The 27,963-nt window shown below is 48.0% G+C and overlaps 1 protein-coding gene across 2 annotated transcripts in view; it reads right to left on the bottom strand.

Annotated features, from left to right (window-relative positions):
• MCOLN3 (mucolipin TRP cation channel 3) overlaps positions 1-27,963 on the bottom strand; it is a 939,415-nt gene that overhangs the window by 230,227 nt on the left and 681,225 nt on the right. For both annotated transcript variants that reach the window (XM_069641701.1, XM_069641700.1), the window contains exons 10-11: positions 1,062-1,163; positions 837-959 (exon numbers count right to left, since the gene is read on the bottom strand). In XM_069641701.1, the coding sequence (XP_069497802.1) occupies positions 837-959; positions 1,062-1,163 (225 nt within the window). The remainder of the gene's footprint in view (positions 1-836; positions 960-1,061; positions 1,164-27,963) is intronic.

Genomic DNA, 27,963 nt, shown 5'->3' with positions numbered 1-27,963 from the left:
TGGAGACGGTTGAAATCTGAAGGGGAACCGCGGGGGCGGGCCTCTTATACGGGGACGTCCTACGGAGCATGCGTAGGCGGGTCCTAAAAGGACGTAGATACGACACAAAAGTGTCGGCAGTTTTCCTATTGGAAAAGGCTATATATGTGTACCGAGGGGTCCCAGTCTGACGACGAGGAATATTCTAAGCATGTGAATCCATGAAAGATCCAATGCTGGAGAAGAGAGGAAGACGCACATCAAGGGACTCTACCCTGGAGGAACACAGAGTAAGAGTATGCACCTTTTAGGGGCACACCTAATGAGCGTAGAAGCTCCCGAACCCCATAGTAAGTAAGCACTTATCTGTATCTTTCAAATGATGTAAAAGTTCAAACTGTGGTTTGAAAGTTTCTTAAGAAAAACATTGACTACAGTGTGTACTTTGGAGAGGACTCCCATCTCTAAATGTGTGGCAAAGAATCTGAAGATGGTCTGGAGGGGTGGAGATAAGGGAGTCACTGCCCGTTGTCTAAATGGTAAATGACACAAAATGAGTCTAATGGAACACAAAGTGAGTGCAGCTTCTTGTATTTCTTTTAAATTATGTTGTTGTTACTGAGGACTGATGGGCACAATTCAACAGCAAGTGACTCTATGAATGATCCAAATCTGGAGAGTGATGAACCTCTCCTACAGATGTGTTCTGGGTACCAGACCTATGGTTCTACATGATACTGCCACTTGCTGGGAGCTCCTTAACAAGAACATGATCAGTAGCAATGTAATTGTCAATATTCTATTTTTAGGGATATCAAAATAATCATATTGCACAAATAAACAGGATATTACAGTACCTTGTTATGGTAAGGGCCCAGGACAATCCATCCACAGAAGCAGTAACCAAGGTAAATCATTGCAGCACAGCAACAGAATCTAATGACATTGGGTAGGGCTGCTCGCAGTGTCAGAATCAGAAGCTGAAGAAAGGAACAAGAACCATTAGGATGTATTACAGTATTAGAAACGAGGGTGAATTAAATAGCAATGCCACTGTGATTCTAGCAATAGCAATATCTTACATTGTACTTCTGGAAAAAACTAAAATATCGAATGACGCCAAGCCACACAAGCATGGTGGAAGTTCCCAAAAGTATACTGCAGACATCATAGCTTGAAAGGCTCTGTAAGGGAAAAACATGTATCAGACCATTGCAGATTGTTCAGTTAAATTTTCACATAAAGATCTTGGCCCATCTTCTGATTAAATAACTATTTAATGATGATATCACAATACGCTAGGTTTGAGTAAAAAAGGTGCTAGAATATAATGGCAATAGCAGAAGAAACAAGCATTGGCAAAGCAAATAATGTTTTTCTTTTGTAAGCAACTTACACATACAATGTAGGTTTTGATACCTTTTATTGGACTAACAGAAACAACTATGCAAAGAGGTAAACAACGCATTAGCCTTTGATGTCCCACAGCCTTCTTCTTCAGATGTTGCAGAGTGAAATGATTAGTAAAAGAAAGTCACCGGAGAGATCATTCTCAAAATGAAGGGGAACAAAGGAACATTTTAAACTCCTTTGGCTAAAATAAGAGTAGCCCTGGAATGTGGGTCTGGCATTGCTGTCTTATCTGAAAGACCACACAAACTCCTGGAAGCAGTGCACATATAAAGGAAACAGTACACATTCTGAGAGTTGCATTTAACAAAAAAGAGAACAGACAAATCATTTAAACATGTAACAGTTAAGTTAGGGCCAGGCAGCCTTAAGGTGGGCCTTGCAGGTTTCCTTAAATTACTGATGTTATTTTAAATGGCGAATTGAAGTTTGCGGTTTGAAAACACATGATTGGGAAATAGGGTAGCGTATTTTGTTTTCCTCAGGCAGAGTCTAAAAATGTGTTTTGCACTCCCTGCAGTGCCAGTACACTAAGGGCCCGATTCATGAAATAAATCTGCACCGAAAACATGGCGCGTGTGTGCAAAACGCGCGCAAGAACCTGTTTTCTGCTTCATGGAACAGATTGCGCGTGGCTTACCTGAGACCTGCGCTGAATCCGCGTGGGTCCAACACGTCACTGCGACACTACAAACGCCTTGCGCGAGACGCCCAGCGGAGGCGCACACTGTCCAGCGCACATACCTAAAAAGGGGGCGGAACACGTGGAATGGGGAACAACAAGCGTAAATGTGGGCATTACGTGGGAAGTACCACAGTAAAGTACTTGCAACACCCACAGGTGCGCTAACAACACCTATTCATAGAATTGAACTGGGCACTCCTGTGCGCGGGAAAAGATGCGCTAATCCGGAAACACGTCTACCAAGCGAAAGCAGGCGTAAGCGTCACAGCGCACCTAAAACAATGCATAAAAAGCGTGCACGAACACAAACGTGCATATACAGCTACGATGAATGCACCATTCCTCGCAGCAGTGATCGTGGGACATTGCTGGAGGAGGAGGATAGCCAGGCCCTGCATTTTTTTACAGACCAGCCTTTTTGGGATGCCTGATGACTAGGTCTATGGCAGGTATAGTTTTCCACCTCATATCATCCTATAGGGATCTCCAGCATTTCTGCGGGCATGAAAATCCATGCCGGCGCAGAGCATTTGTATGTCGGAGAGGAATGAAGGTGGTGGAAACGCAAGTTGCATTCGGCCCCTCCTCTCCACTTCTCTATTCTCCTCATACAAATGAATGAAAATGATCACAAGGCTTCAATGGAAGGCCTAAAAGCCTTACTTACACAAGGCTTTTACATCTCCCATTGACAGCACCAGCACACGTAATGGTCACATTGACGTATTGGATAGATGGGTCATTAAGTTAGACCCATTTCAAGGATGAAGAACTATTTTTCTGAGGGATTCCCAACAAATAAAAAGAAATTAGTTTAGTCTACAAAATCGGAGTTAATGGAACGCTGGCACGCAGGAGTGCCAATGTACCCTAAAAGCAGCCAGGCAACACAACAAACCCCAAACAAAGTCTTTAGATGGTAAATGCGGATGTTGGCAAGAAGCCATATCCTGTTTTTTTCCCAGGCTTGGAATGTAGGATGTCAGTGTGATCTAGCAGAGAGGGAGGAGTGCAGTTATGGTGCGTTGATTAAAAGACATCTCTCCTCATTCGAACTGTGTGCGGGTCACATTAAGTACACAGTGGCCAGTAGGATAGAGAGAGGATCTGGTGTGAAAGAAAGTAATGGGCGAGAGAATCTTCACGTTCGCTGGTGCCTATGGGTGCCAACTTTTGATTTTCCTATTGGGGTGGAAATTCCCAGACTGAGCAAAGCGACGGAGCAATATCTATCCCCATGTCGAAACAACCCATTATTTAGCACATGTTGCATCAGGAATTGGAAAAAAAGACTTAGGATTTACAGACAGGTCTAAATATTTAACATTTCAGCAACAGTCGCTTGGCCTTCTGAGCTGTCTTTCCCCAGCATTCTACTTTTGGATCTCCATCTTTCCCCTACTTATTCTGTACCTAATTGAAACCCTGAACTAAACTATACAGATATCTCAGCAGGACATTTACACACCCAGAAACCTTTGCAAACTAACACAAGCACTCTTGAGTGTTGGAGGACAAGGCTCCACTCGAGAGTCGAGGTAACCAGTGCTTCGCACCGGCTTATGACCCGGACCAAACAAACACACCATACTCGTGGTCATTGATTCTGGCTGTTCTTAAGCTACATTGAATCAGTTCCACTTGTATTTACCCAACGCCGTGGCAATGCTAGTGTTTCCATGTAATACGTCCCTGGGGCCACACAACCCCCAACATAACATCCCTCATTTATCAAATTTAAAAAAGCAATAACCACAACAGCAGGTAATATAACCACATAATAATGATAGCACCCAGCTCTTTTACTTGATTAGAAATACATAAGCCATTCGCTTATGATAAGTCATCCGCTTCATGCTTAATACAACTGGGCCTCATGAGTTGGGCGGTGTGGGTAAAATGCAGCAGTATTACCCTTACCGATGCATTACCGCACTGCCCAACTATGAGTTTGGTGTTAAGTTGGTGGATTCACATCCAGATATGAGTTGGAAGTAAATCCTCCACCTTTGCACCAAATTTCAGCAGAATTACTGCCTGCAGAATCACTGCTGCAGTAATTCTGCCGAAATCCCCCATGGAGTCCTATGGACTCCAATAAAAGGGGGATTAACACCACCACTGATGCTTGTAACCTGGGGGCAATACCGCCGGACCGAGTGGCAGTAACAGTAATTCCATTTGGTGATATCTCAGCAGATTTACCGCAGATATACCACCAAACTTATAATAAGGCCCTTAAGTCTTGCAGCCTATTGGGTATCTTCCCATTTCCTCTGGCTGGATACCTCAGAGTTTGTCCAGAGTCTGGGCTCCTAGTGGGCCTCAGAATTGTGCAGGTGCATTGCACCAGATGTTTAATTTTCAGTTTCAGACTCACTTCCTTAATCTATGTCTTGGTTGGCTTCCACATTTTCAGCTGTATTCATTCCTCCTTGCATGATGCCCACCGCATGCTGTGCTTGGGGATTGGTGTTCTCTGTATTCCTTCCAGGATAAAGAGGGCACCACCTTTTTGAAAAATCAAAATATTATAGTCACCACCTCAGAAAAATCAGTGGTGGTTATCATGGTCCCTTGTATCTTGTGTAACTCCCCATGATGCGGGCTAAAAAGGCAAACACAACTTGCCAGTGGGCTTTTGATTTTTGATTAGAACCAAGTCTACTACTTGGATATCTTTAGGATCATCTTCCTGCAACTACTCTCGTTTTCGTGTATGGTTTTCCCGTCTTTCGATCACTTGACGGGTGTGTACCATAGGACATGGCCTTGCTGGATGAGATCAAATTACATCTTTTATGCATCTTTCAATGAGTGCTTCAGTCGTAGTCACTTCAGCGGATATGTGTGGCGTGACTCTGAGTGGCACAGTGGGTTCTGCAATGGTGTTAAGCAAGACTTTGGATAGTTGATGGAGAATCCCAAATCCGTCAGCAGCTGGACGGTCATCTCTGTGTGTTTGATGGCCAACTACCGTGAGCGGACCCGAAGAAGCCAGTTGTCGAGGTATGGGTATACGTGGATAGGAAGCCACCGGGCCAGGCATTTTGTGAACACTCTGGGGGCTGACTTCAATCAGAAAGGTAGTCTTGAACTGGTAGTGCTGTCCCTGCACTATGAAACACAGAGACTTCAGATGTTTCTTATGAATGGGGACATGGAAATAGGCGTCCTCTAGGTTCAGCCACGTCAAGAGGTCTCCTTTCTCCAGTTGGCTGAGCATATGTTGCAACGTGACCATCCTGAACTTTTGGGACTTCAGGTATTTGTTGAGACGTTGCCGGTCTAGGATGGGCCTCCAACCCCTCTGTCTTCTTTCTGACCAGAAAGTATCTGGAATAGACTCGCGAGCCCCAGAGTGGTCGGGGTACTAGCTTTATCGTCCCTTTTCACAGCATGGCCCGTACCTCTTCCAGGAGCTGAGGGATGTGCTGCTCCTGATGGGTAATTGGAAGCAGCTGCAGACACCTGTGTTGAAACTCCAAGGTGTGTCCCTGGGCGAGAGCGTCCAGAACCCATCTGTTGATGGTGATCTTCTTCCACTCGCTGACGAACCTCGTCAGCCGGCCTCCCACCGGGGTGCACACGTGGGGGCCCAATGTCCTGGCAGGTTCAGGCCTGCTTCAGTGCCGGCGTGCTGTCCTGTGGTCGGCGATGACGCGGTCTTCTGCTACCATAGGCCTGGGAACAGCCTCTGTAGGCTTCCTGAGTCATGGATCTGGAGGGGCTGATGGTACGAAGCAGAGAAATCGTTGGCACACCTTCTCAACTTTCCCCTGGAGGAACGGAAAGAAGAAAGATGATGCTGAAGAGGGCCCAGGGAATGGGCCGTCTCCATATCCACTGTGATGGCATGGGGGGGCTCGTCGATTACCTTCCCAAACAAGTTCTCTCCATTGAAGGGCATGTACAACACCTTCACCTGGACCTCCTGCCGGAAATCCGTCGCCTTCAGCCAGCCTTGGCGACAAAGGCATACACTGTTCCCCATCCACTGGAAGCCCGTATCGGCGACGTCCACGCCACTGTGATGGTGTGATCAGATGCTACCTCCACTTCCTGGGAGAGATCGATTGCCTCCATCCTCTTATCATCAGGGAGGAACTCCAGAATAGGCGCCAGCTTGTACCACATCTCACTGTCGTATCTGGCTCGGAGCGCCAGTGCGTTGGCCGCCTTGATAGTGGACACTGCAGTGAAAATCCCTTTCATCCCATGGCGTCCATCCTCTTCCCCTCGCTGTCTGGAGGGACCGAAGATGACGAGGACGGGTTGGCCGACCGTTTCCTCGCAGTCGCCGATAATACCGAATCCGGCGATGGTTGTAACCACAGACACTTGGGGGCAGAGACCTGCACCCAATACTACTTTTCCAGCCTATCCCGTTTGCCTGGAGCCGAGCAAGGTTCTTCATGAGGCCAGGCCCTCTTCCCACACGTCGTCAAGAAGGGGCACTGTCATGATTGTCTTCCCCTTGGCCTCGTGCCTCTGGTTCGCTCCTGGTTTCTTTGGGCACAAGCTGTTAACACACAATTATTCCGAGCAAGGTTCTTCATGAGGCCAGTCCCTCTTCCCACACGTCGTCAAGAAGGGGCACTGCCATGATTGTCTTCCCCTTGGCCTCGTGTCTCTGGTTCCCTCCTGGTTTCTTTGGGCACAAGCTGTTAACACACAATTATTCCGGAGTGAGTTCGGGCCGTGATATTTGCTGGGGTGCTCTTGCAATCACCGCCATGTCGAATGACCAGCAATCAGGAAGGGCCCCTGTTTCAGGAGCGCCAGCAGCACCTTGAGGTACTTGAATTCCACACCAACAGGGGCCATTAGCACCAATGCCAGAATTTGATATGTCGGGAGCCCCGTCTAACCTGGCCACGAGGTGGAAGGCATGCATTGATCGCATGGGCATATACTTCAAAGCCAAAGGAGGGACGGATGTTAGGGAGAATTCTCAGAAATGTGCTAATTCCCACCACCTTATAGACCCCCCAGCAACTTTGCTGGATTTTTAGGACTTGATGTTTTAACCTGGAGAGAGTGTGACCCTTTTTTCCCACTCTCTCATTTATTTTAATGTGATTTTGTACACTGTGTTTCTTCTGGTTGTGGAGTCTGACAAACTCCATAGGTATCATCATTTACATTGTGTCACACAGCACCTTCAGTGCAGTGACACAGGGAAGTCTTTTAGATTTCCCAAAGGTTTAACTACCTTCTCTGGGATAAACTACTGTTTCCAAGCGCAGTAAAGTGAAATTGACTTTACTTACCATTGTAACTTTCTAGACCCAGCACACACTATCTTACAATAAAGTGCTGGAGGGGTTACTTAGCATCCCCTTTGTCTAGCTTCTCATTTACCATTTTTAATATTACCTTTTTCTCACAGAAAGGCTGGTGGCAGTGGTTTTGTTTGAACTACCATAGAGTGCCTTTACGGCAGGCAGCGTTGGCAGCTACAGTAAAACACCCACGGCAGCCATCTTTGTCAAAATGGCACCCAGTCTTCTTTTTTCGCCATTTCTTTGTGAAAAGGTCCTTCTTAAGATTTACTCTGCGCGTCAAACCAGGTTTGGTCTCTTTTTTCGTTTTGCCTTTGCCAGGATTCACAAGTGAAGCCCGTCTCTGGGTCCAGAGTATCTGGGGTAGGCAGGAAGTGAGGGAGGTGCCCAAAACTCCCTGCGCCTAGTCTCCTAGGAGACCCTAATGCGCTCTGTGGTGATTGGCCGGCTGACTGTCCGGCAAGGAGAGCCACCCTGCTGGGTGACTGACAGGTAGGCTGGAATGAATGTGAGAGAACTGAATAAAAGGCGAGTCTTTTGGCTTCGAAGGCTGAGTCGACCACTGGACGAAGGAACCGAAGAAGAACTTGAAGAGGACGCCTGCTGCAACTCCTGGACCGTTGGTTGGCCCAGTGAAGCCCTGCTGCAGTGCCGAAACGCCAAGTTCGCATCGACAGAGAAGCCCCTGCAAGGACGACTTCTCCCCTTGAGTTGGTGGGACCAATCAACTCCAAAGTAAGCCACCAGGACATCCGTCTCAGAGCTGGTTGAATTTCGGCAGAGAAGCTGCTGGAAACCATATAGCCAGGGAGAGGAACACCAGATTGTGTGTGTTGCTTTTAAGCTGGCCTAGAGCTTTTGGAAGATCCTCTGGACTCCCAAGAAACAGGACTGACCGAGCCTGAACCCCCTCAACAGAGTGCGGGAACCTAGAAGCAAGGAAAGTCCACCTCGAAAGCCAGGAACCGCTGTGTTGCTATTTGCGGTAGACACAAGGAGCTGAAACACTGAACAGCCACTGAAAGTGAAGTTTGCCGGTTGCGAGTTTTGACCGTCCCAGTGCATTGCAGGAGTCCCCCGACAATCCTCCCTCTTGTCTCCACAACTGAGGCCCAGGAACAGTGAGATCTGCAGAGCTGCACGGGTACAGAAGACATCAGCTGCATCTTTTCTTCATTTCTAAGGTACTGTAAAAAGTCTGAGAGGACATACCTCTTACTGTGGAGTGCTTGTAACTTCTACAACTCACAAGTCTAATCATCTTGTGGCCCTACATTTGATTCTACTTTTCATCAAAGACTCCTAAGAACTTGTGCAAAAACTTTTCCATTTACTTACCAGAAGTGCATCATCCTATACAAAGACATTTGCCCATTGACTTTGGCTTACCCTATTGAATTGTAAGACTCTTCTTGGAGGAACCAAAAGTGTTTGCCTGCTTAAGAATATTTGTGGTCTCTTGTTGTTCAAGTAACTTTTGCCTTTTTACCAACTTCTAAAAGTATTCTAAATGCCAACAGTAAGATATTAATACCCCCAGCACCCTAGCTATTGAAGCCACCTGTGGGTGTAGGTTGTGTCTGTGGGCCATACCAAAAGGGTCTTTACTGATTTAGAAACTAAGAGTATACAGTATTGAAGTGTCTTTGTGTGTTACTATTATATTTGTCCCCTTCTGAAGAAGGCTTTATAACTGAATGATAAATAAATTAATAATTGTTTATGCAAGAAATCTTGAGTATAAAAGTTTATTTGAATACCTATAACTGTGAATCTGTGTAACTCCACTACAGCTCACATTTTCCCCTCTTGAGATAAGCCAGGCTGCTCAACACGCTACCAAAACTGTGTAGTACAAGCTTATACCAAAGGTTGGGTTGCCTATACCTGTAGTCAGAGTTGTTTGTAGTGTTCCCAGAAACTTTGCCTAAAAACGGATCAGCAAGGTGACCACGCTCTTATACTCTGCTGGACCAGTGATGCCCCAAATATTCCAGTCTCTTCAACTGGTTGATGGGTCCTAAAGTGAGGCAAAGAAAGGACTGCAAGAAAAAGTTATGCCCCTTACAAATGTAGACTATAAAAGGTTCATCATGTGTAGCGCAAAGCAGATGGATGATGAGTCCCTGGACATTTTTCATGACTGCCTTGCAATATCCTGTGCCTGGGACAATGAACAGACATTGATACACAACCACCTTATTCAGGGATGCACATCTGGAAAACTCTGGCGTCAAGTACTACAGGAGCCAGGCCTCACACTGCCTCGAATCCTGGAGCTGGCACGATCGCATGAGGTAGCGGAGATGAGAGCATCCAAAATGGATGCTGCTCTTTGACCTAGCAAGGTCGAGGAGGTATGCGCTGTCAGTGGCCAAGGAGCGAGGAGGCACGTCGGCTGGCGGGTCTGCCAAGGGACAGAGGCGGCAGATCACCTGAGTCATGCCTGAATTGTGGCTATGACCTGCCACACCCTGCTGAGTGTCCGGCACAAGGAAAAGCGTGCCGGAGGTGTGGCATGATGGACCATTATGCACGCATGTGCAGAGCACTGCTGCCAGCAGTGGTACAGAGATGTCCCGTTTGAGCAGGCTTCTTCAGACAGCAGCTTCCGTCAAATGTGGCCATCGTGGATCAGCAAGAATAGAGGACTACTCATGAGCTTGAAGACCACGAGGATGATGAGAATGTTTTCTTCATCTCGAGTGTTAATGTGCTGAAGTCGAATGCCAGAAGGCAGCCAAAGTGCAGGTGGACGGATCGGCAATGCTGGTGGGCACTGCTGCATGGGTCAATGTTATAGCCAGGGTGCCCTACGAGGCAATCGATGTGCCCCAATATCTGCATCGACCTAAGGCACGTATTTTTACGTTTGGGGGAGAACAACCTATTCCGCTGGTAGGAGCCTTCAAGGCAAAAGTAGTACATGGCAGCAGTTCCATGAAAGCCTGATTCTACGTAACAGATGTGAGCAATAACACCCTGTTCAGCTGTACAGCTGCAGAGGCACTGGGAATCGTCAGTTTCACCTATGGAGTTTATGTCGAGGATGTACAAGAGGTTTGGTCAGCTGTTTGGAGGGATTGGCCAGTCAGACTGCACATCGATGAGTCAATCCAGCCAGTGCCCCTAAAACATTGAAGGGTCCCGTTCCATCTACGAGACCTAGTCGACAAGGAGCTAGAGAACCTGGTAAAGTTGGACATAATTGAAAAAGTGGACCGTCCAACACCCTGTGTATCTCCCATTGTGATCAACTGCAAAACCAAGCAGCCCGAATCTGCGTGGACATGCGACTACCAAACAAGGCAATCAAGAAGGAAAGGCACCTCACACAGACGATCAACAACATCATCTCAGAGCTGCATGGTGCAAAGTTCTTTTCCAAACTAGACTTAAAGGCGGTGTACCACCAGTTTGTATTACATCCGGACTCCAGGTGCATTACAACATTCACCACACACCGGGGGCTATATCGATATAAGAGCCTGAGCTTTGGTGTGTCGTCAGCGGCAGAGGTGTTCCAAAACCCTAGTAGACTTGGATGGTGTCTTGAACATCAGTGACGACATCCTGGTGTTCGCCAAGTCAGAGATGAAACATATGGCACACCTGGTGAAAACCCTGGAACGCATCCAATCATTGAGCATGATGCTACACAAGGAGAAATGCAAGGTCCTGCGGACAAGCATGAAGTTCTTTGGGTTCGTGTTCAAGGAGGGCGGAGTGTCTCCAGACCCCAGGAAAGTCAAAGACATCATGGAATCGACGCCCCCGGAAAACGTGACGGAAGGCCGCAGTTTCCTGAGCATGGTGACATATTGTGGCAGGTTCATAAGGAACCTGGTCACAAGGTCAGAACCCCTTAGGAGCCTCACTCGGAAGGATACCACCAGGCAATGGGGTCCTCTCGAGCAGGCAGCGTTCGAGTATGTGAAGAGAGCACTCACAGCCGATGACACAATGGCATTCTTTGAACCCTCTCTTCCATCTGAGGTGGTGGTGGATGCCAGCCCGTTTGGACTGGGAGCTGTCCTGATGCAGAAAGACAAACAAGGGAAAACCCGGCCCATAGCATACGCCAGTCGTGCACTGTCAGAAACCGAGCAACAGTACTCTCAAATTGAGAACGAGGCTCTAGTGGTGCTGTGGGGGTGCAGGCATTTCCATCTATACATGATTGGCAGGCCAGTGATGGAGGTGAGGGGCCACAAGCCATTGCTGCTGATCATGGCAGGATCATCATCAAAGCCGCCAGCTCGGACTGAAAGATGGATGCTGGCGTAGTTAGAGTATGGAGTGTCGATGATTTACCGGCCAGGAACCAACAAATCAACTGACTATCTGTCGCAGCACCCCTCGGTGATGGCAAACACAGAAGATGAGACCAGTGTCGAGGAGGCTGATGAACACGTCCAGCTTCTGGTGGAATCCGCCACCCCAAACTGGAAAATGCCCATCCAAGAACTGGAAAATGCGTCTGAGGGAGACAAATGTTTTTTGGATCCTCAGAGATGCGCTCCGATGAGGAGAGCGGAAGTCAGTGTTGGATGGCCTAGGGAAAAGAACTCAGGAAGCTCAAAAAACTCTACTGCATCTCTGGCGAGTATGGAGAGTACGGGATAAACTAGCATTTGCTGAGTCGGGACTACTGCTACGTGGAGACCGAATGGTCGTGCCAGCCAACAAAATCCAGCAGGTGATTGATCTGGCACATCAGGGACACCAAGGGATGGCCAAGACCAAAGCCAGACTCCGGTTGAAGGTGTGTGTGGTTCCCTGATCTGGAGAGGCGAGTGGAGGAGTTTGTGGTTTTGTGTGTGGTGCCAGGCGGCCTCACCAGTGCAAAGAGAACCTCGAATTAAATGCATGCCTCGTGGAACACGGCTGTGGGAGATGGTGCACGCAGACTTTGGATCCTCAGAAAGGGCTGTTCACTTCTTAGTGGTGGTAGACCAATGGTCGAGGTATCCTGAAGTGGAGTTCCTAGACTCTGTATCATTTTAAGATGTGGTGTAGGCCCTATAAAAAATATTTGCCATGCATGAATTACCCAAGACCCTGTGTTCGGACAATAAGCCACCATTTAAAGGGGGTAGCTTTGCCCAGCTAATGGAGGAGGATGGGTTGCATCACCGGAAAGCCATGCCGGTCTGGCCACGTGCCAACGGGGAAGCATAAAGGTTTATGAGGACTCTAAATAAGGTTTTTAGGATTGCCCATGGGCAGGGTGAGAGCCTGCGGAGAGCGTTGTACCAATTCCTCGGGGAGTAACGAGCGACCCCTCATGGCTCAACTGGATTTGCCCAAACCGAGGCAATGTTTCAAAGATGCCGAGAGGCCTGCCAGACGCAGTTCCTAGAGAACCAGAAGTGATTGATGATGACCAAGTGGAGATTGACCGAAGAGATCAGACGGAAGGGGAGAATGTGAGAAGGGGCCTCCGACATTAGCAGCTGGCCCTGGGTGATGAAGTGCTGATCGGAAACCAGCACTCACAAGGAAAGATGTCATTGATTTATTAACCCAATCCTCTAGACATTGTCGCGGTAAAGGGGTCATTGATAACAGTATCCGATGGGAAGGCAATTGTCATGAGAAACACCAGCTTCTTCAAGAGGCTGAGGGAGAGTGTCAGGCCAGAGACAATCCCGAGGAGAGATGGTGCAGAGGTACCAGATGAAGGAGGTGGGCAGTCTGTACGCCGGCTCCCCTGGATCGAGGGGACACAGGTGAGGAGAGTCTGAGCAGGGAAGGGGGCAGAAGGTATCCCCAAAGGCTGGGGAGGGGGAAACAAACTTGCCTGCCTCAATGACTATGTACTGTACTGCTGAGTCGAGCAGCCTGGTCATGTGAAGGACTGTGGCACCCGTTATGGTGTTAAACTGGGACGTTATACACCATGTTGGGGTGGGGGATGGCAGTTTTATTACTCTGAGTGTTATTGAGTGTTACTCCTGCTTATCTTGTTTGTTGTTATGAAAAAGGAGGAGTGTGGTGTCTGTGTCTTTAACAGACACACACGGCGGAGTGATGTAACTCTGCCGCTTGTGGGTAGATAAAGGGGGCACGTCACGCGAGCGCCAGAATGACCATGGTCTCTGGACAAGCAACAGTGTGTCGTGTGTGCTCTGTTGGCTGGGGGGGCTTGCGGCACAGCGAAGGGCCTGCATTCACATCAGGTCACAATACAAAATCTATGAGTATTGGGGTGTCTTTGCTGTGTATACTGTGTATCTGTGTTGCCTTCAACGTTTCCTTCCTGGTCGTAAAACACTGGATATGAAACATACATCTCCTTCTTCTTCTGTGCCTCCCACACCCCCCTCCCCCGCCACCCCTGAGTGCCTTGCGATGCATCCATTTGCGCAGCCTGTTTTCCTTGCTTTTGAATTGATTGCGTTATGGGGTGTTGCTGCTGGAATTGTGAGCGACACACCCTCGTAAAAATGGTTGACTTTTTGGAATATTCTATAGGTGTATCCTTAGCCGGTAACTTGCCTCTGCTGTAACTACATTCATCAGTCTGAAGTACCAGCCGATTAGATTTGAAAGTTCCACTCATAGGTTTCCTTTTTTCTTAGCCATTACACATACATAGCCATTACACATACATCTTCCATTTGGATGGCTTTTAAGGTTTGGTTGATGCGCATATGCCTTGTTTCAGCTCATTCATGAGACCTGCCAAGCTCTAGAATGCTTTCCAGAGCGATGCCTGGTTCTGGTAGAACCTGTTTATGTAATTTTAACGAATGGCATCCGTGAATTAGCTGCATCTGCACTAAATATTCCTTGTTAATCAGATTAAATGTAAATGCCAACTGGCGCAGCATTGCATGAATAGCAAAGGTTTCAGTCTCATTCTATTTTGCATTTCGCAACATGAACCATTCATAACTGGCCTTTACCATTGGGCTAAAGTATTCTTCCAGGACCACTGGTATAACCCATCAGTGGCAGCCAATCTCTAAAATAACTTGTGCGCAGATGGACTTACCACGCACAATAATGACGATCTCTTAGTATTGTCATCATCATTCCTGGTATCCGTAAAATACATTTCAAGCTGCTCCACCCATAGTTTCCACCAAGACCCTTGAAAAAAGGTGCACTCTGAACATCAAATTCAGCCATTGGCGTACTGCTTTCTGCTTCCTCGTTATGTTTCTATGGGCATCACCAACATCACCAGCCATGGTGGCAACTGTAGATCATTACGCAGGAGCACCTGGTATTTCTAACAGGGCAGTGTCCCCAGCAATGCCACCACGTGGAACAGGGTGAACAAACACTTCAGTTGGAGCCGCAACCCTCACAGCCATATTGAACAGTGAGCTGATCGCTGGTATTTCACAGTTATTGCTGATCCTCAGAACAGGTCATGATAATGACCAGATCAACATCAATATAACGTGCTTTTATTTACCCAAATCAGTGATGATCAGTCATGATGCCATCGTCCACGCGTAATACGTCGCCGGAGCCAGATGTAATAACAAGAACATGTAAAAATTGTTTCTTTCCTGGCCACTGCACACAAACAAGATGAATTGGCCCAGTGATATTGTTCTCTTTATATACACTGCGACTTGATATTCTAGTGCTTCCAGTTCCTGCAGGACAAAAGGAGGGAGACAGCTAATGCACTTCCTAGGGTTAATCGTATCTATTGTGAGGACATCTGTTGGCTATTTGGTAAATTACATCTTCAAAACGTCTTTAAACTTAATTTAATCAATTTGTGCATGTTTATTTACTTTGTACAAATCAAAACAAATAATCTTCCTTTCCTTTGTATTGTCTATCTATCTATCTATTTTGGTTTTTGTATTGCACAATATCACCCGAAGGCCTCAGGGCGCTCACTTGGACAGACGCCACAAAGAAACATAAAAGCAGGCAACAGGGCAGAAGACCACAACAAAGAGCATAGATTACTCAGTGCCACCATCGAACAACCACGTCTTGAGTTGTTTTTTAAATATACTGATGGAGCAACAATTTTTTATCGACAGTGGTAATGAGTTCCAGGTCTTAGGCGCCCAGAAGCTGAAATTAATACTACGAACTCTTTTTTTTTTTAATTTTGTTTTATTAGATTTTAATTCAAAACAATTCACACAGTGAGAAAGAGGAAAAGGTTACATATTCGTTCGCATTTGTTACACAGTTGAAGAGTGGATTTTGCAGATCGCTTAATAACATCACTGTACTGTTCGTAAGTCTGTTTCTGTACACAAAACAATGTAACAGTTGAATTCAAAGGCATACTTTTCCCTTTCCCTCTATTCAGTTTCACCCCTTTCCCTCCCCTCTCCCCCCCGAGCACTAGGGAAACGTGCAACCAGAGTATTGTGGATATGTGCTCATGGACTTATTGTTATGGGTCGAAAATGTGCAGTAAGGTATCTTCAGGGACTCGCTATAAGGAGGGTGTTCCATTATGACTTCTACTGGTGTCTGAGAGGTAATGTGGAAGCAGTTTCAGTACAAGGAATGTGGGACGAGGTAACAAGAGGAGAAGGACCTGGCCAGGCCCTTTATACAGTGGGCATTAATGCAGTTTTGGGTCTGACGTGTGTTTGCTTAGGAAATCTGACCATAAGACTTCACACTGAATCGCCTTGCCGTGTAGTGATGCGGTAATTTTCTCCATGGTGCATATGTTCATCACAACCTTGACCCGTTCACTCTCAGTCTGGGTTATACTTGATTTCCACTTGGTGGCAAGTAGAGCCCGAGCCGCGAGCAATAGATGGGGGGGCTAAGCCTCGGACTCTCTTCCACTCATCCTCAACCCTCTCAAGACCGAACAAGACAAGGTGGGGGTCCGCCGTTCTATGGATCCCGTCCACATCCCTAATCCATCCCAAAACCTCACCCCAATAAACCTTAATTCAGGGACATCCCCACCACATGTGCCAGTAGTCTGCGACTTGTCCACATTCCCTCCAACAAAGAAAGGAAGATGATTGGTACATTTTGGATAGTTTATGAGGGTCGTACTGCCAGCGGTGCAGGAGTTTAATGGAGTGGAGTTTGTATTGGTATGATATAGAAGTGCGTGTTGCCATACAACACATCTTATCCCATGTGTCTTCATTGATTTCCGTCCCCATGTCATTCCCCCATCGCGCCTTGAGGTTATGCGTGTTCCCCCTACCCGCCTCCACCAGTGCTTAATTTGTAAAAAAAGAAGTGCCAGTGCCCAAAAAATATTGGCCCCGTAATGCCGGGCGCGGTGCCGCCCGTGCCAGTTCCGTGCTAGACCTACCTCGATCGGCCCACCACCAGCCCATCACACTGCTGCTGCTCCATGTCACATGTTTGACACTGCAGCAACTGCTGGTACAGACTAGTAGTAAATATGCAACTAAGACATGCTCCTCCTGTAACTGCGCCTCGATGCCCCCGGGCTGTGTGAGCGCTTTAAAAATGCAAATAAATAAAAAAGCATTCTGTTTCAGTCACGGTTGACCTGTTTTTGTCTCTACCCCTTCTGCCCCATCTGACAGTCTGTTAAAGTACACCAAGTATTGTTAATCGGTTACCTCCCGGAAGAGCACTCTCCCTCATCCCGTTCTTCAGTCACCTCATCCAGGTGTTTTGTGTAATCAATTTACTCCCAAGCCCTTATCAGTCATCACATCTCATAAATGCATCCCCCTTCACTCTTCCTTCAAGCATGAGCATGGTGTTGTATAACTTGGAAAAAGTTATTTCTGCAAGACATTGTTGTGAAATCAACAGCCTGTGCTACTTCTGCTTTAGGGCCTCTTTCCACCTCAACACATATGAAAAAACTAAATATGTTTTGTCACCCAATATTCAGAAGCCAGAGGGGAATGCATATTCGGATACCTCCTTCCCACTGACATGTTCTTGACATACTTCATTAAACTGCAGGGTCTAACAGACACCCACCTCCCTATCTGAGGATTCCTATCTGAGGATTCCTATCTGAGGAATGCATGTGCTCTCATTCGGAGTACATGTTCGGAGCGTATTGTACCCAGGTTAAGGGGCCACATCTGTTGTATAAACCACACATCAGGATAGAAAACATGCGCTGGAATTATGTAAAAAAAATGACAGCAAAAGACGGTTGAGAATTATACACAAATGCTTTTATTTATGACCACAGATTAGTGGGCACGTGCACCATGTTTATCCCCTTCTAGTTTCCATGTGTGTATCTTTAAGCCTGAAATGGCATTTCAGAAGTTCGTCTTTGCATGGGCTTTTCTCGTGAAGTGCAGCCGGTTCGGTTTCGGCCCAATACGTGCACCGTTCCGGGTCCCCTCGCTGAAGCTCGTTTGTGAACTAATGAGGCCGGTAACATTAAAAGGAAGAACGGAAACACCCAGGCAAACATTCACAGTTCATGTTTTGCTTAGATGAATGCTATCCAGGGTCGGACTGGGGCATACAATTGTCTCGAGTCGGGCTCGGCACCAATGAAAAGGTGGCCAAAGTTGTAAACGACAATTCATTCCTTTTGTGACAGACACTAGTGGGACCACGGTGCCGCCCATGCCCCGCCCGGTCCTGGGCTTTGTCCTGCCCTGCCTCAATCATTTAGGCTACCTTCCGTGGGGACACCACCGCCACGGACATGCTGAGCCTGATGATGACAAGAATAGGTGCGCAGCGGCCCCAAAGATTTTAAAAGAAAAAATGTATATTTGGGCAGATGGGGCCCATCACTTTCGAAGTGATGGGCCACAGCCGCCACTCGAAAATAAGTTATTTCTTTTAAAACCTACCTTCCGTGGAGCGGGGCCCTGGCCACCGGCCCCACGGAAGGTCAGGTTATCAAAGAAAAAGGTAAAAAAACATACTTTTGGGCACAATCCACGGGCCCAGCCGCCCGCGGCAGAGTAATCCGACTCAGTCTGCGGCAACCGGCAGCCCCTGGTCACAGAAATTGGCATGGGCCTAGAACTGACTGCAGTCAGCAGCACACTGCACACAGGTCACACAGACAGAAGCCCGGGCTCAGGCTGCACCGCACGCAACAACAAGTGACTTACCTGCTTTGCCGGCTGGGGCTTGGTCTCCTGTCGGGGCCTCAGGGTGGGGGTGGGGGAGGGGGTGCGGGGGGCGGGTGTGCACACTAGCACCCGCACAAATGAAAAAGCAGGCAGAGGGGGCCCCAGGAAGAACTAGGCCACACCACGCAGTGCAGCAGGGCAGGCTCTCTCTCTCACAAGTCAGGACCAACGATGCCACGCCTCGACACCTTCACCTCACAGTAACTCGTGAAATGAATGTGGCGCCGCGCTGCCTCCTGTGGCAACAACAACACGTCACCATGTAATTTCACTGGCTCAGAAGAACAGCCAATGAAAACTGCACATTCTGTGTTACTATACAGAATGTATCAAATACTGCATAGTAACAACAGAATGGTAGTTTTCATTGGCTGTTTGTAACAGTTTGTTGTTCATTGCTATTGCTGGCCCCTCCCGGGCCCAGCCAGCCATGGCCTGCAACCTGCAAGCACGAGAGAGATCGAGATCAGAATGACAAATCCCAATGATTTATAATCGAAGCAAAGCGAAGTGGAAGAACAAATAAAGCAATGGCACGTATGAGTTCCGGTGCCCAAAAAAAGAGTGCCGGTGTTGGGCACTGGCAACCACCCCCACAAATTAAGCACTGGCCTCCACTAATATTTTATACATAGCGGATATCAGGCCCTTCCTGTCAGTCTTGGAGTCCAGCAATTTTTCAAAGGGGGTAAGCTCCCTACTCAGTTTCTCTTTCCATGCTGCCTTCGTCAAGACTCCTTTGATCTGTAAGTAGTGGAAAGTAGACAGAACGCCTATATTTAGGGCCTCTGTTAGTTCTGGAAGCGTGATAAAGGAATCACTTGGGAGAAGTAGACCCACCCTTTCCAGCCCTGCTTCATACCACGCCTGAAATCTCTCAACATTGGGAATGTGGTTATTTATGCCAGGGGACCGTAGGTGGCTCAATGGAGACGGTCATGTTGTGATCCTTCTCATCTCTGGACCCTCCCCTCCATACCTCCCATATGGCGGCAAAGAGCGGGTGCTCCTTTGTCTTTTTCAATATCCTCTTTCGTGGGGCCTATAGCCACTCGGAGAGTGTTGCTGGGTCTAAGTAGTGATTATCCATGGCTATACACTGTAGTTCTTTGTGATTGCACAAGTGGGGGACAAGCACCCGTAATTGGGTAGCAATATAATACTTCTTGAGGTCTGGGAGGCCTACCCCTCCTTTCTCTTTGGGCAACGTCAATGTGTCGTAGGCGATTCTAGCTTTTTTCCCGCGCCACAGGAATTTTAGGGTCGCTTTTTTAACTTCTGTGAAATATTGCTCTGGAATTTTAATGGGAAGCATCTGAAAGGGATACAGAAACCTTGGGAGGCAGGTCATTTTTATCACGTTATGCCGGCCAAGCCACAAGATTGTCAGTTTATCCCACCTGGCCAGATCCGCGTGAAATTTAGCATGGAGTTTTGGAAAATTCGTTTCATATAGGGCATCTATTTGTTTCGTAATTCGAGTCCCCAAGTATTGCATGGTGTCATGCTCTAGCGTCAGTCCAAGGGAGGAGTATTTTATCTCATTTACCTCTGCTGACCCCTGGAGGGGAAACAATATGGATTTGGTCCGATTGACCTTAAATCCTGATAACTGGCCATAATCTTCAAGGAGGGATATGGCTCGGGGAATGGATCTTTCGGGGTTAACCACATGTAGGAGTATGTTGTCGGCATACAATGCTAACTTGTACTCCGTCTTCCGAGGCACATCCCTTCTATTCCGGTGTCCATTCTTATGTTTTGTGCCAATGGTTCAAGCGATAAAGCAAACAGGATGGCCGATAAGGGGCATCCCTGTCTGGTGCCTCGCTTCAGTTGGAACCACCTTGAGTATTCCCCGTTTACAAATACCGAGGCTGTAGGCGTCGTGTAAACTGCCTGGATTCCCTTTCTAAGCTTAGGGTCAATCGAATTTTTCGGAGAACTCCCATCAAGAAGTCTCAGTTTACCCTATCGAATGCTTTTTCTGCATCGATGGAGAATAATGAGGGGTCGGTGTTTAGATTGTGGGAGGCGTGCACCAGATGCAGAGTCTTGCGCATGGTATCGGCTCCCTGTCGGCCCAGTATAAAGCCCACTTGGTCGGGGTGGATGATGTGGGGCATGAACGATTTAATTCTAGCAGCCAGGACTCTTGTGTAAATCTTTGCGTCTATATTGAGCAGCGAGATGGGGCGATACGACCCACATCTTTTGGGGTCTTTCCCCTCTTTCGGGATGACCGTTATGAGTGCTTTGACAAACGAGTCTGGAGGCGTTCCTGTCTCTAGGATTACATTAAATAGTTCAACAAGAAATGGTGTGAGCTGAGTGGCGAATGTCTTATAAAAACCTGCTGTATACCCATCCTCTCCCGGGGATTTGCCCATTGTGAGTCGTTTTATGGCCTCCTGAATCGCCTCCTCCGTTATGGGGGCGTCTAGGCTCTCTGATTCATTACATGTCAATTTGGGCATGTTGATGTTAGATAAATAGGACTGTATGCTAGACGGGTCTGGGTCTGCCTCCGGGGTGTACAAAGCCTCATAAAAGTCTGCAAAGGCTTCGGGGACGGTGATCCTACTTATTTCCGTATTGGGCCCTCCGTCAACTATTCCCTGCACCCTGCGTTCTGCTTGCTGTGCTCGCAGCCTGGCTGCCAGCAACACATCCGCTTTATCTCCTTTCTCATAGAATTTTTGTTTTAGGAGAAGTTTGCGAACTATTTGGTCATGTTCCAAGAGGCGGAGTTCCTCCCTCTTTTTTCTGGCTTCACTGACTTTTGCGTGATCTAATGCGTCTCCTTTTTTTGCTTCGTTATCTAGTTGGGCGATTTCACTGTGGAGCCTGTTTTCAATCAGGGTTCTCTCTCTCTTCTTATTTGCTCCCTCACGCATGAGGATTCCCCTCCAGGTCGCTTTCCCCACATCTGTCATGATGCCCGCTCCCGGGGAGCCGGTTCAAGGCCGGCGTCCCCGAAAGCGGACATCCAGTCCCCAAGGAAGGACCCAGCAACCCCATATAGGGGCCCTTTGGACAGTGTCCTGGCGCCTATGGCGCCAGGCTCATAAAAGACATCAGTCCTGGCGCCATAGGCGTCAGGCTCATTATGGGAATGTTTGGGTGCACTTACCTGATGCAGACCATGCTGCAGGATCCCGGCCTCCTTGAGGCCTGAAAGGAACTACTTTACCTGTGGGACTAATTTACCATCCGTGCGTGGTCGGGGAAGGATACATACCTGATTGGAGGAAGGATACATACCTGGAACTTCTTCCAAGGCTATTTAAACCCACCCGAACAGCCACACGTGCTTCGCGTTATTCTGCATCTAGCAGCTGGACGCTCACCGTGTCTGCTCCTGCATCCTGACTTCTGCCACGTCTGCCAGCATCCTGGATCACCTGCAAAGGAAGAGAAGAAGAGAACAGAAGAAGGAAAAGTCCTTACCTGCTAAATCCGCATCCCGGAGACATCTCGCCGACAATCCTGAAAAGGAAGACTTTAATTTAAAAGCTCATCGCGTCGATCGCTGCAGCGCCGCATTCCACTCACCTTTACAGGGCGCCTCCATGTTCAGCAGCGATCATCCGGATTCGCAGTCACACCCCTGCGCCTAGGGAGAAAAAGACCAGAACAGAAGGTGAGAGAGAGAAGGGAATAAGGAAAGCTAAATCTCCATGTTAAAACTTACCTGTTGATTCATTCTCTCTTCATTTCGGGTCCGCGCCGCATCCTGGCATTTCCGGACCCCGGCCCCTAAGGGGAAAAAGAGACATCAGCGTTAATGAGTGAATGAAAAGACATTACCAAAAAACGCTCATTAAAGACTTACCTGATTTCTACAAGGATTTCACCTCTCATCTCGGGTCGGTGCCTGTTCCCCGGCATTCTGTACCCCGGCCCCTATGGGGAAAAAAACACTAGCATTAGTACATTAATGCATGGACACTAGGGGAACCTCTTATCAAAAAACTTACCTGGAAGCCAAGCGAGTTAGGTTCTCACCAATCCGAAAATCCAGTGAAGTAACTGGATACCAAAGCGCCCCTGCATCAGAAGCAGGATGGAGAGCTCGTCCTTCCAGACCCTAAGGTGAGACGCTACGAGAAATCACAGAAGGGTTTCAAGGAGGGTGAGAGGGGAAAGTGGGAGGCCGATTGCATTACCCGCAGACAGTTAATCCCCTATTTTCGCCTACAGAAGGATACTTCTGCGAGCCAGACAAGCCAGATTTGGGGGCCCGGTTCAGTCCGTCTTCCGAACCCTGCGCATCACCTTAGAAGAGGTCACAGCAGCGCGAACCAGGCCAGCGCCTCCGTGGGAGTCAGGTGAGCGTAACACATCCCAGACCCCCTGTTTAGAGACCTCCCCGGTATCATTCAGTCGGAAATATTTAGTAATTTCAGTTTCCATCTCTGACTTAAAAATAGGGTCTTTCCATAGGGTCTCATTGCATCTCCATTTTCCACCCCTGACTGGTAGGGATTCCCATAATACGTCGGCGGTCACCATATCGTGATCGGACCATGTGATCGGTGTGATTTCCGTGTGCGAGGTCGTGTTGCATAGGTCCATGGAGAAGAAAAGGTGATCAATGCGCATAAGTGTATTGTGTGGGGTTGAAAAAAAGGTGTAACCTCTATCCGTAGGATGCATTCTTCTCCACACATCAGTCAGTCCATACAGATCCATCAGTACTGTAAATTGAGCATTATCTCCACCGAGTTTATCACGTGTTTCTGGATTTCCAGGTTTCCAATCTAGCGTGGGATCAGCCCATGTATTAAAATCTCGCCCAAGGATGACGTGACCTGTTGACTCTAGCATGATTTTGGGAATTGTTTTGGAGAGGAATCTAACTTGTCCTAAGTTGGGGGAGTAAATCGTGGCAATCGTGGTGGACACACTCCCAATGGTTCCCGTAACAAGTAAGGCTCTGCCTTCTGCATCTGACCAGATCTTAGTAGCCTTGAAGTCTATCCCCTTCCTGATAAGTATTCCCACTCCCCCCTTCCTCAAGGGTCCCGAGCCCCAGAACTCCATCCCTGACCGCCTCCCCAGGACTGCCCTCTCATCACCCTTCATATGTTTGGTCTCTTGCACTAAAAGAATGTCAATTTTCGATCTCCGGAATTCTCTAAACACAAGTGACCTCTTAGTCGGTGAATTGAGGCCTTTGACATTCAAAGTGCCCACCCTTATGAAGCCCCTGCTATAAGATTCAGCAGTCATCATAACAACAGGATCTGAGGCTATACATACTCTCTGACCATTTCAACCCGCTTCTTCGGTGTTGAGACAACCACACAACCGCTTCAATTTTCCTGGATCCCAAGTTTACCCTAGATTTGACACTTGCCCTTGTCCCCCCTTCGCATCCTCCCTCCCTCCCCCCTCCCTGAGTTCGGTGGCATCCGATCGAGCCCAGTTAAATGCACCAGCCCGGATCCGAACGTCCAGTGGAGACCGTTACCTCACGGTCCCCTTGAAAAATAGTCATCAAAAAAACTAATGAGCCCCCGGTAACCTCCCCCCAGGGTTATCACATTTCTGCAAAATGTATGGAGGTCTCAGTCACGTTTTAGCAATAGACACCCGTGTCTTTTCCATGTTAACGAACAATTCAAGCAAAATTAACCATACTTGTCGAGGGTCAACTACCCGCTTCTGGAGAACCGTTTCCTCTGTGGTACTTTCTCGATCCTTTCACTTTCTTCCTCTTTGGGCCCTGAATCTGCCACTCTCTCCCGTCTTTGGTGGCATCTGCTCGGGATTCTTCCCGATCCTGCGGATCTAGTAGATCGGATATGCATGCTTTAATTTGTTTCTCAGAGCTCAACCTGATCTTCGTGCCCTCGTGTTCGAAGGAAAGAGAGAAGGGGTATCCCCATCTATAGCGTGTGTCACAGGCTTTGAGCCATGACGTAAGTGGCTTACACATTTTCCTTAGGGCCAAGGTCAAGGAGGAGAGGTCCTGATATATCGTTATTTCAGCTCTGCTTAGAGTGATGGTCCCTCCACTCCGCGCCTTCTCCAACACTCTCATTCTATCCTGGTATCGATGAAACCATGCCAGCACTGATCTCGGGCCTCCAGCCGGGCCTCCCGCCCTGTGGATGCGCTCTGTCTTGGGTTCATCAATGTTTTCGTCCGCAACCAGGAGTTTGATGATATCATGGAGGGTTGTTTTTAGATCCTCTTCTGTTTCCCCTTCTTTCTCCGGAATCCTAAAAAAGCGTAAGTTGTTTCTCCTTTCCCGATTTTCCAAATCGTCCATCTTAAGTCTGAACTCTTGCTCTCTCTGTTCTAGGTCAGTTATTCTGTGGGCCAGCTGTGTTTCCAAAACGTCAATTGATGCCTGGTTGTTCTCGACACCTTCGACCCTATCCTCTATGTTATCAAGGCGCTGTGTAAGTCTGTTGATTTTGCCTCCTATATTGGCTCACATGTTTCTTATTTCCGCCAATAAGTCTGCTATATCTCCTTTTGTGGCAGCGGTATCTGTGTCTGCAGTTGGTGTCGAGGCCATCTTGGGATCAACGGGGTGTCGGGCCGTAGGCATAGATGGCAAGCTTCTGTTGGACGTTCATGCGCTTAGTGGCTTATTTTCGATGTGCTGGACAGTGGAGATTTCGGGATGCTTGATACCACAGAGGAGGCACACACCCCTTCTTCCTTTATTTCCTTCCTTCGCTTTCAGTCTGGGACAAATCCTTTTAGGTATATCTCCGGGGGCCTTTCCCTCTTTGTGGTATTCGTATCTGCGGTCGTGGTCTGCGTGGGATCCTCACCTCATGGAAAGGGTCGTGGATGGGACTGTTGGCAGCTCCGTGGTGTCGGATGATCGCCTCCCTGTGGGGGTCCACACTTCAGGTACAGAGTTCTCCTGCTGTATCTCTCAGTCCTTTGATGTTGCCTTAATGAAGGTTATCTCGGGGGGTAACAGTGGCCCGTGGTGGACAGATCAGCTTGAGGCTATATGGCTCTCGAGGGGCAGCTTACCCCGGGTGGTACGTTAGCTCCTCTTCCACATTTTGCCGCGACCAGTGGCACCTGTATTGTGCGAGAGTGGTATCAGTGGTATGAAAAGGTGAGTGCAGCTGGTTATGCGTCGTCCCTCTTTTGTCCCTCTTTCATAGTAAAGTTTTCTTTCTTTCTTTCCCCCTTGAACGAGTTTACACCTTCTCATGTGGAAATGGCTCAGGGGGTTGCGTTAATGCCTCTTGATTATCTCCCCAGGGTATATCTGAGGGTTATGGTCAGGAGTACACCAGAGAAGTACTCTACGGCCTTGCTGTGTGCACTCAATACGAATTGTTCCTTTCGAGGAGGAGGCCCTGCTGAAGATACGCAGCCGGGTGTGAGTCGTGCCGCCGTGGCTCTGGCCGCGCACCTTGCAGGGCACAGTTCCGGGGCCTGGGGTGCAGACAGTGTCGCGTCCGGCACTCTTGGGGTCTCGGGGTGAGTCCATTATAATATGCGGATCAACGGGGGGAGGGCATCAGAGGTCACTTACTTCTCCAGCGCCTCCGCGTGTGCTCCCAGGCTGCCCCCGCAATCCGGTGGAGTCTCCGCTTCGTCTGCTCCGTGAGGGGGAGGCGATTCGGGCCCGCCGCGAGGATTTTCCTTCAAGGGACAGGGAGGGACGGGGCCCGTATCTTCTTTTCCTCTGTGGGGTGACCAACGTCACAGAGCTTCTGACGCTCCCGTTCTCTGTTCTTATGGGTCACCGCTTGTTCCGCTGGCTCTCAGCATCCAGAAGTAATGCTGGGCGGACACAGGGGCACAGCCTCCAGTGAACGTTGGTGGCGCAGCAGTCTCACCCGGCGGCCTACAAGGTCAAGCTGGAGTCGGAATCGATTCTAGTTTCGCTTTCTTTTTCCGATTCCGCGACGATATCTGAAGGAAGCTGGGGCCGATTTCGCCCGAATTTTCTCCCATGTGTGGCGAAGACCTTCCCACACCTCCGTCTTAAGTTTCTTCTTGGGGGGTCCAAAAAGCAGGGGCTCATTCGACCTCGGGACAGGAGCTCACGCAGAAGAAGATCTCATCCGCGCCCCCTGGTGGCCACCCACTACCAACTCTTTTAAGGAGTTGGCGAGGTTGTAGAAGATCAATGTTACTGTTAGATCGCAGGTATCTCCTAATAGGTGCTTTCTGTATTTTGTCCGAGAGATATTTGGGAGCCATCCCGGATAAGCATTTGAAGACAATTACAGCAAATTTGAATTTGATTCGTTGTCCGACTGGGAGCCCGAGCAGACTCCTCCTCTCAGCCGAAACCTTTGAGTGTTTGCTTAAACCATTTACTGCTCTAACAGCTCAATTTTGAATAGTTTGCAGTTTGCTTATGTTGGACTTAGAAGTACCCATCATCAAACTGTTGCAATAGTCGAGTTTAGAATTAACAATAGCACCAGCTATTATAGCCAAGTTAGGCTTAGGCTAGGATAGGTATGGGCGAATTTGCCAGAGGAGGTTAGAGAAGAAAGCACAAGTTGATTTGAGATAGGATGCATGTCATTTGAACGAGAGATGAGAGTCCATGTAGACACCGAGAGTTTTTACATGATCTGAAACCTTAATGATACTATTGTTGATTTTAAAACTTTGATACTTATCCTCAAGGTGTTTAAGTCTCTGGGGGGTACCAATTATCATTAGCTCAGTTTTAGCTTCATTAAGAGCCAGTGAGTTTGATGCCATCCAGATTTGTATCGCTGTAAAAACGTCTCTTACTCTACAGGCATCTTGTTCATAGTCTCCGGACAGCGTGAACACCAGCTGGGTGTCATCAGCATAATTTGTAAATCTGACACCCATGGATCGTAGCATATCACATAAGAGTTTAGAGAAGATGTTAAACCGTAGCGGCGACAGACTATAGCCCTGAGGGACACCACACAGTAGTGGGATGATTATGGAGGAGAAGTTCCCCTGGACGACTGCTGCAGATCTAGGGCCTAAAAAAGATATGAACCAGTCTGCTGCGGCCTGGGAGCATCTACCTACTGTAACAAGACTTTCGGCTAAAAGCTCATGATTGGTCAAGTCAAATGCAGATGAAAGATCCAGCAGGAGAAGGAGTGCAGGATTTCCATTCTCTATAATGGACGAGATGTTGTTCTGAAGATCCAGAAGGGCTGTCTCGTGCCATGGTTGGCCCGAAAGCCAGATTGTTCCTCAGTCAATAATCTTCAGTAAGAACGGTACATTGGTAACAGGTCTGACATAGCAAGGTATTGCAGGATCAAGATTCTATTTCTTTAATAGAGGAGTGATCCAGGCCTCTTTGAGGTTGTTAGGTATATATGATTCATCAAAAGATTGATTGACAAAGTCTGTGACCCAAGGGGCCAGAGTAACAGCAAAATCTTTAAAGAGTTTTGCAGGGAAAGCATCGCCTTTACAGGAAGATTGCTTCAGTTTATGAATAATGTCCAGAACTTCCAATTTTGATACTCTTTTAAACAAAAACATTTCCAGCGAGGGTTTAATGCCGGGATCCAGGTTCTCTAGTATCACAGAGATATTGGGGAGAGTA

This window comes from Ambystoma mexicanum, chromosome 1q, assembly GCF_040938575.1.
Source record: "Ambystoma mexicanum isolate Mex_15411 chromosome 1q, UKY_AmexF1_1, whole genome shotgun sequence".
In the NCBI taxonomy this organism is placed as follows: Eukaryota; Metazoa; Chordata; class Amphibia; order Caudata; family Ambystomatidae; genus Ambystoma; species Ambystoma mexicanum.
This window is presented reverse-complemented; position numbering and strand designations above follow the sequence as displayed.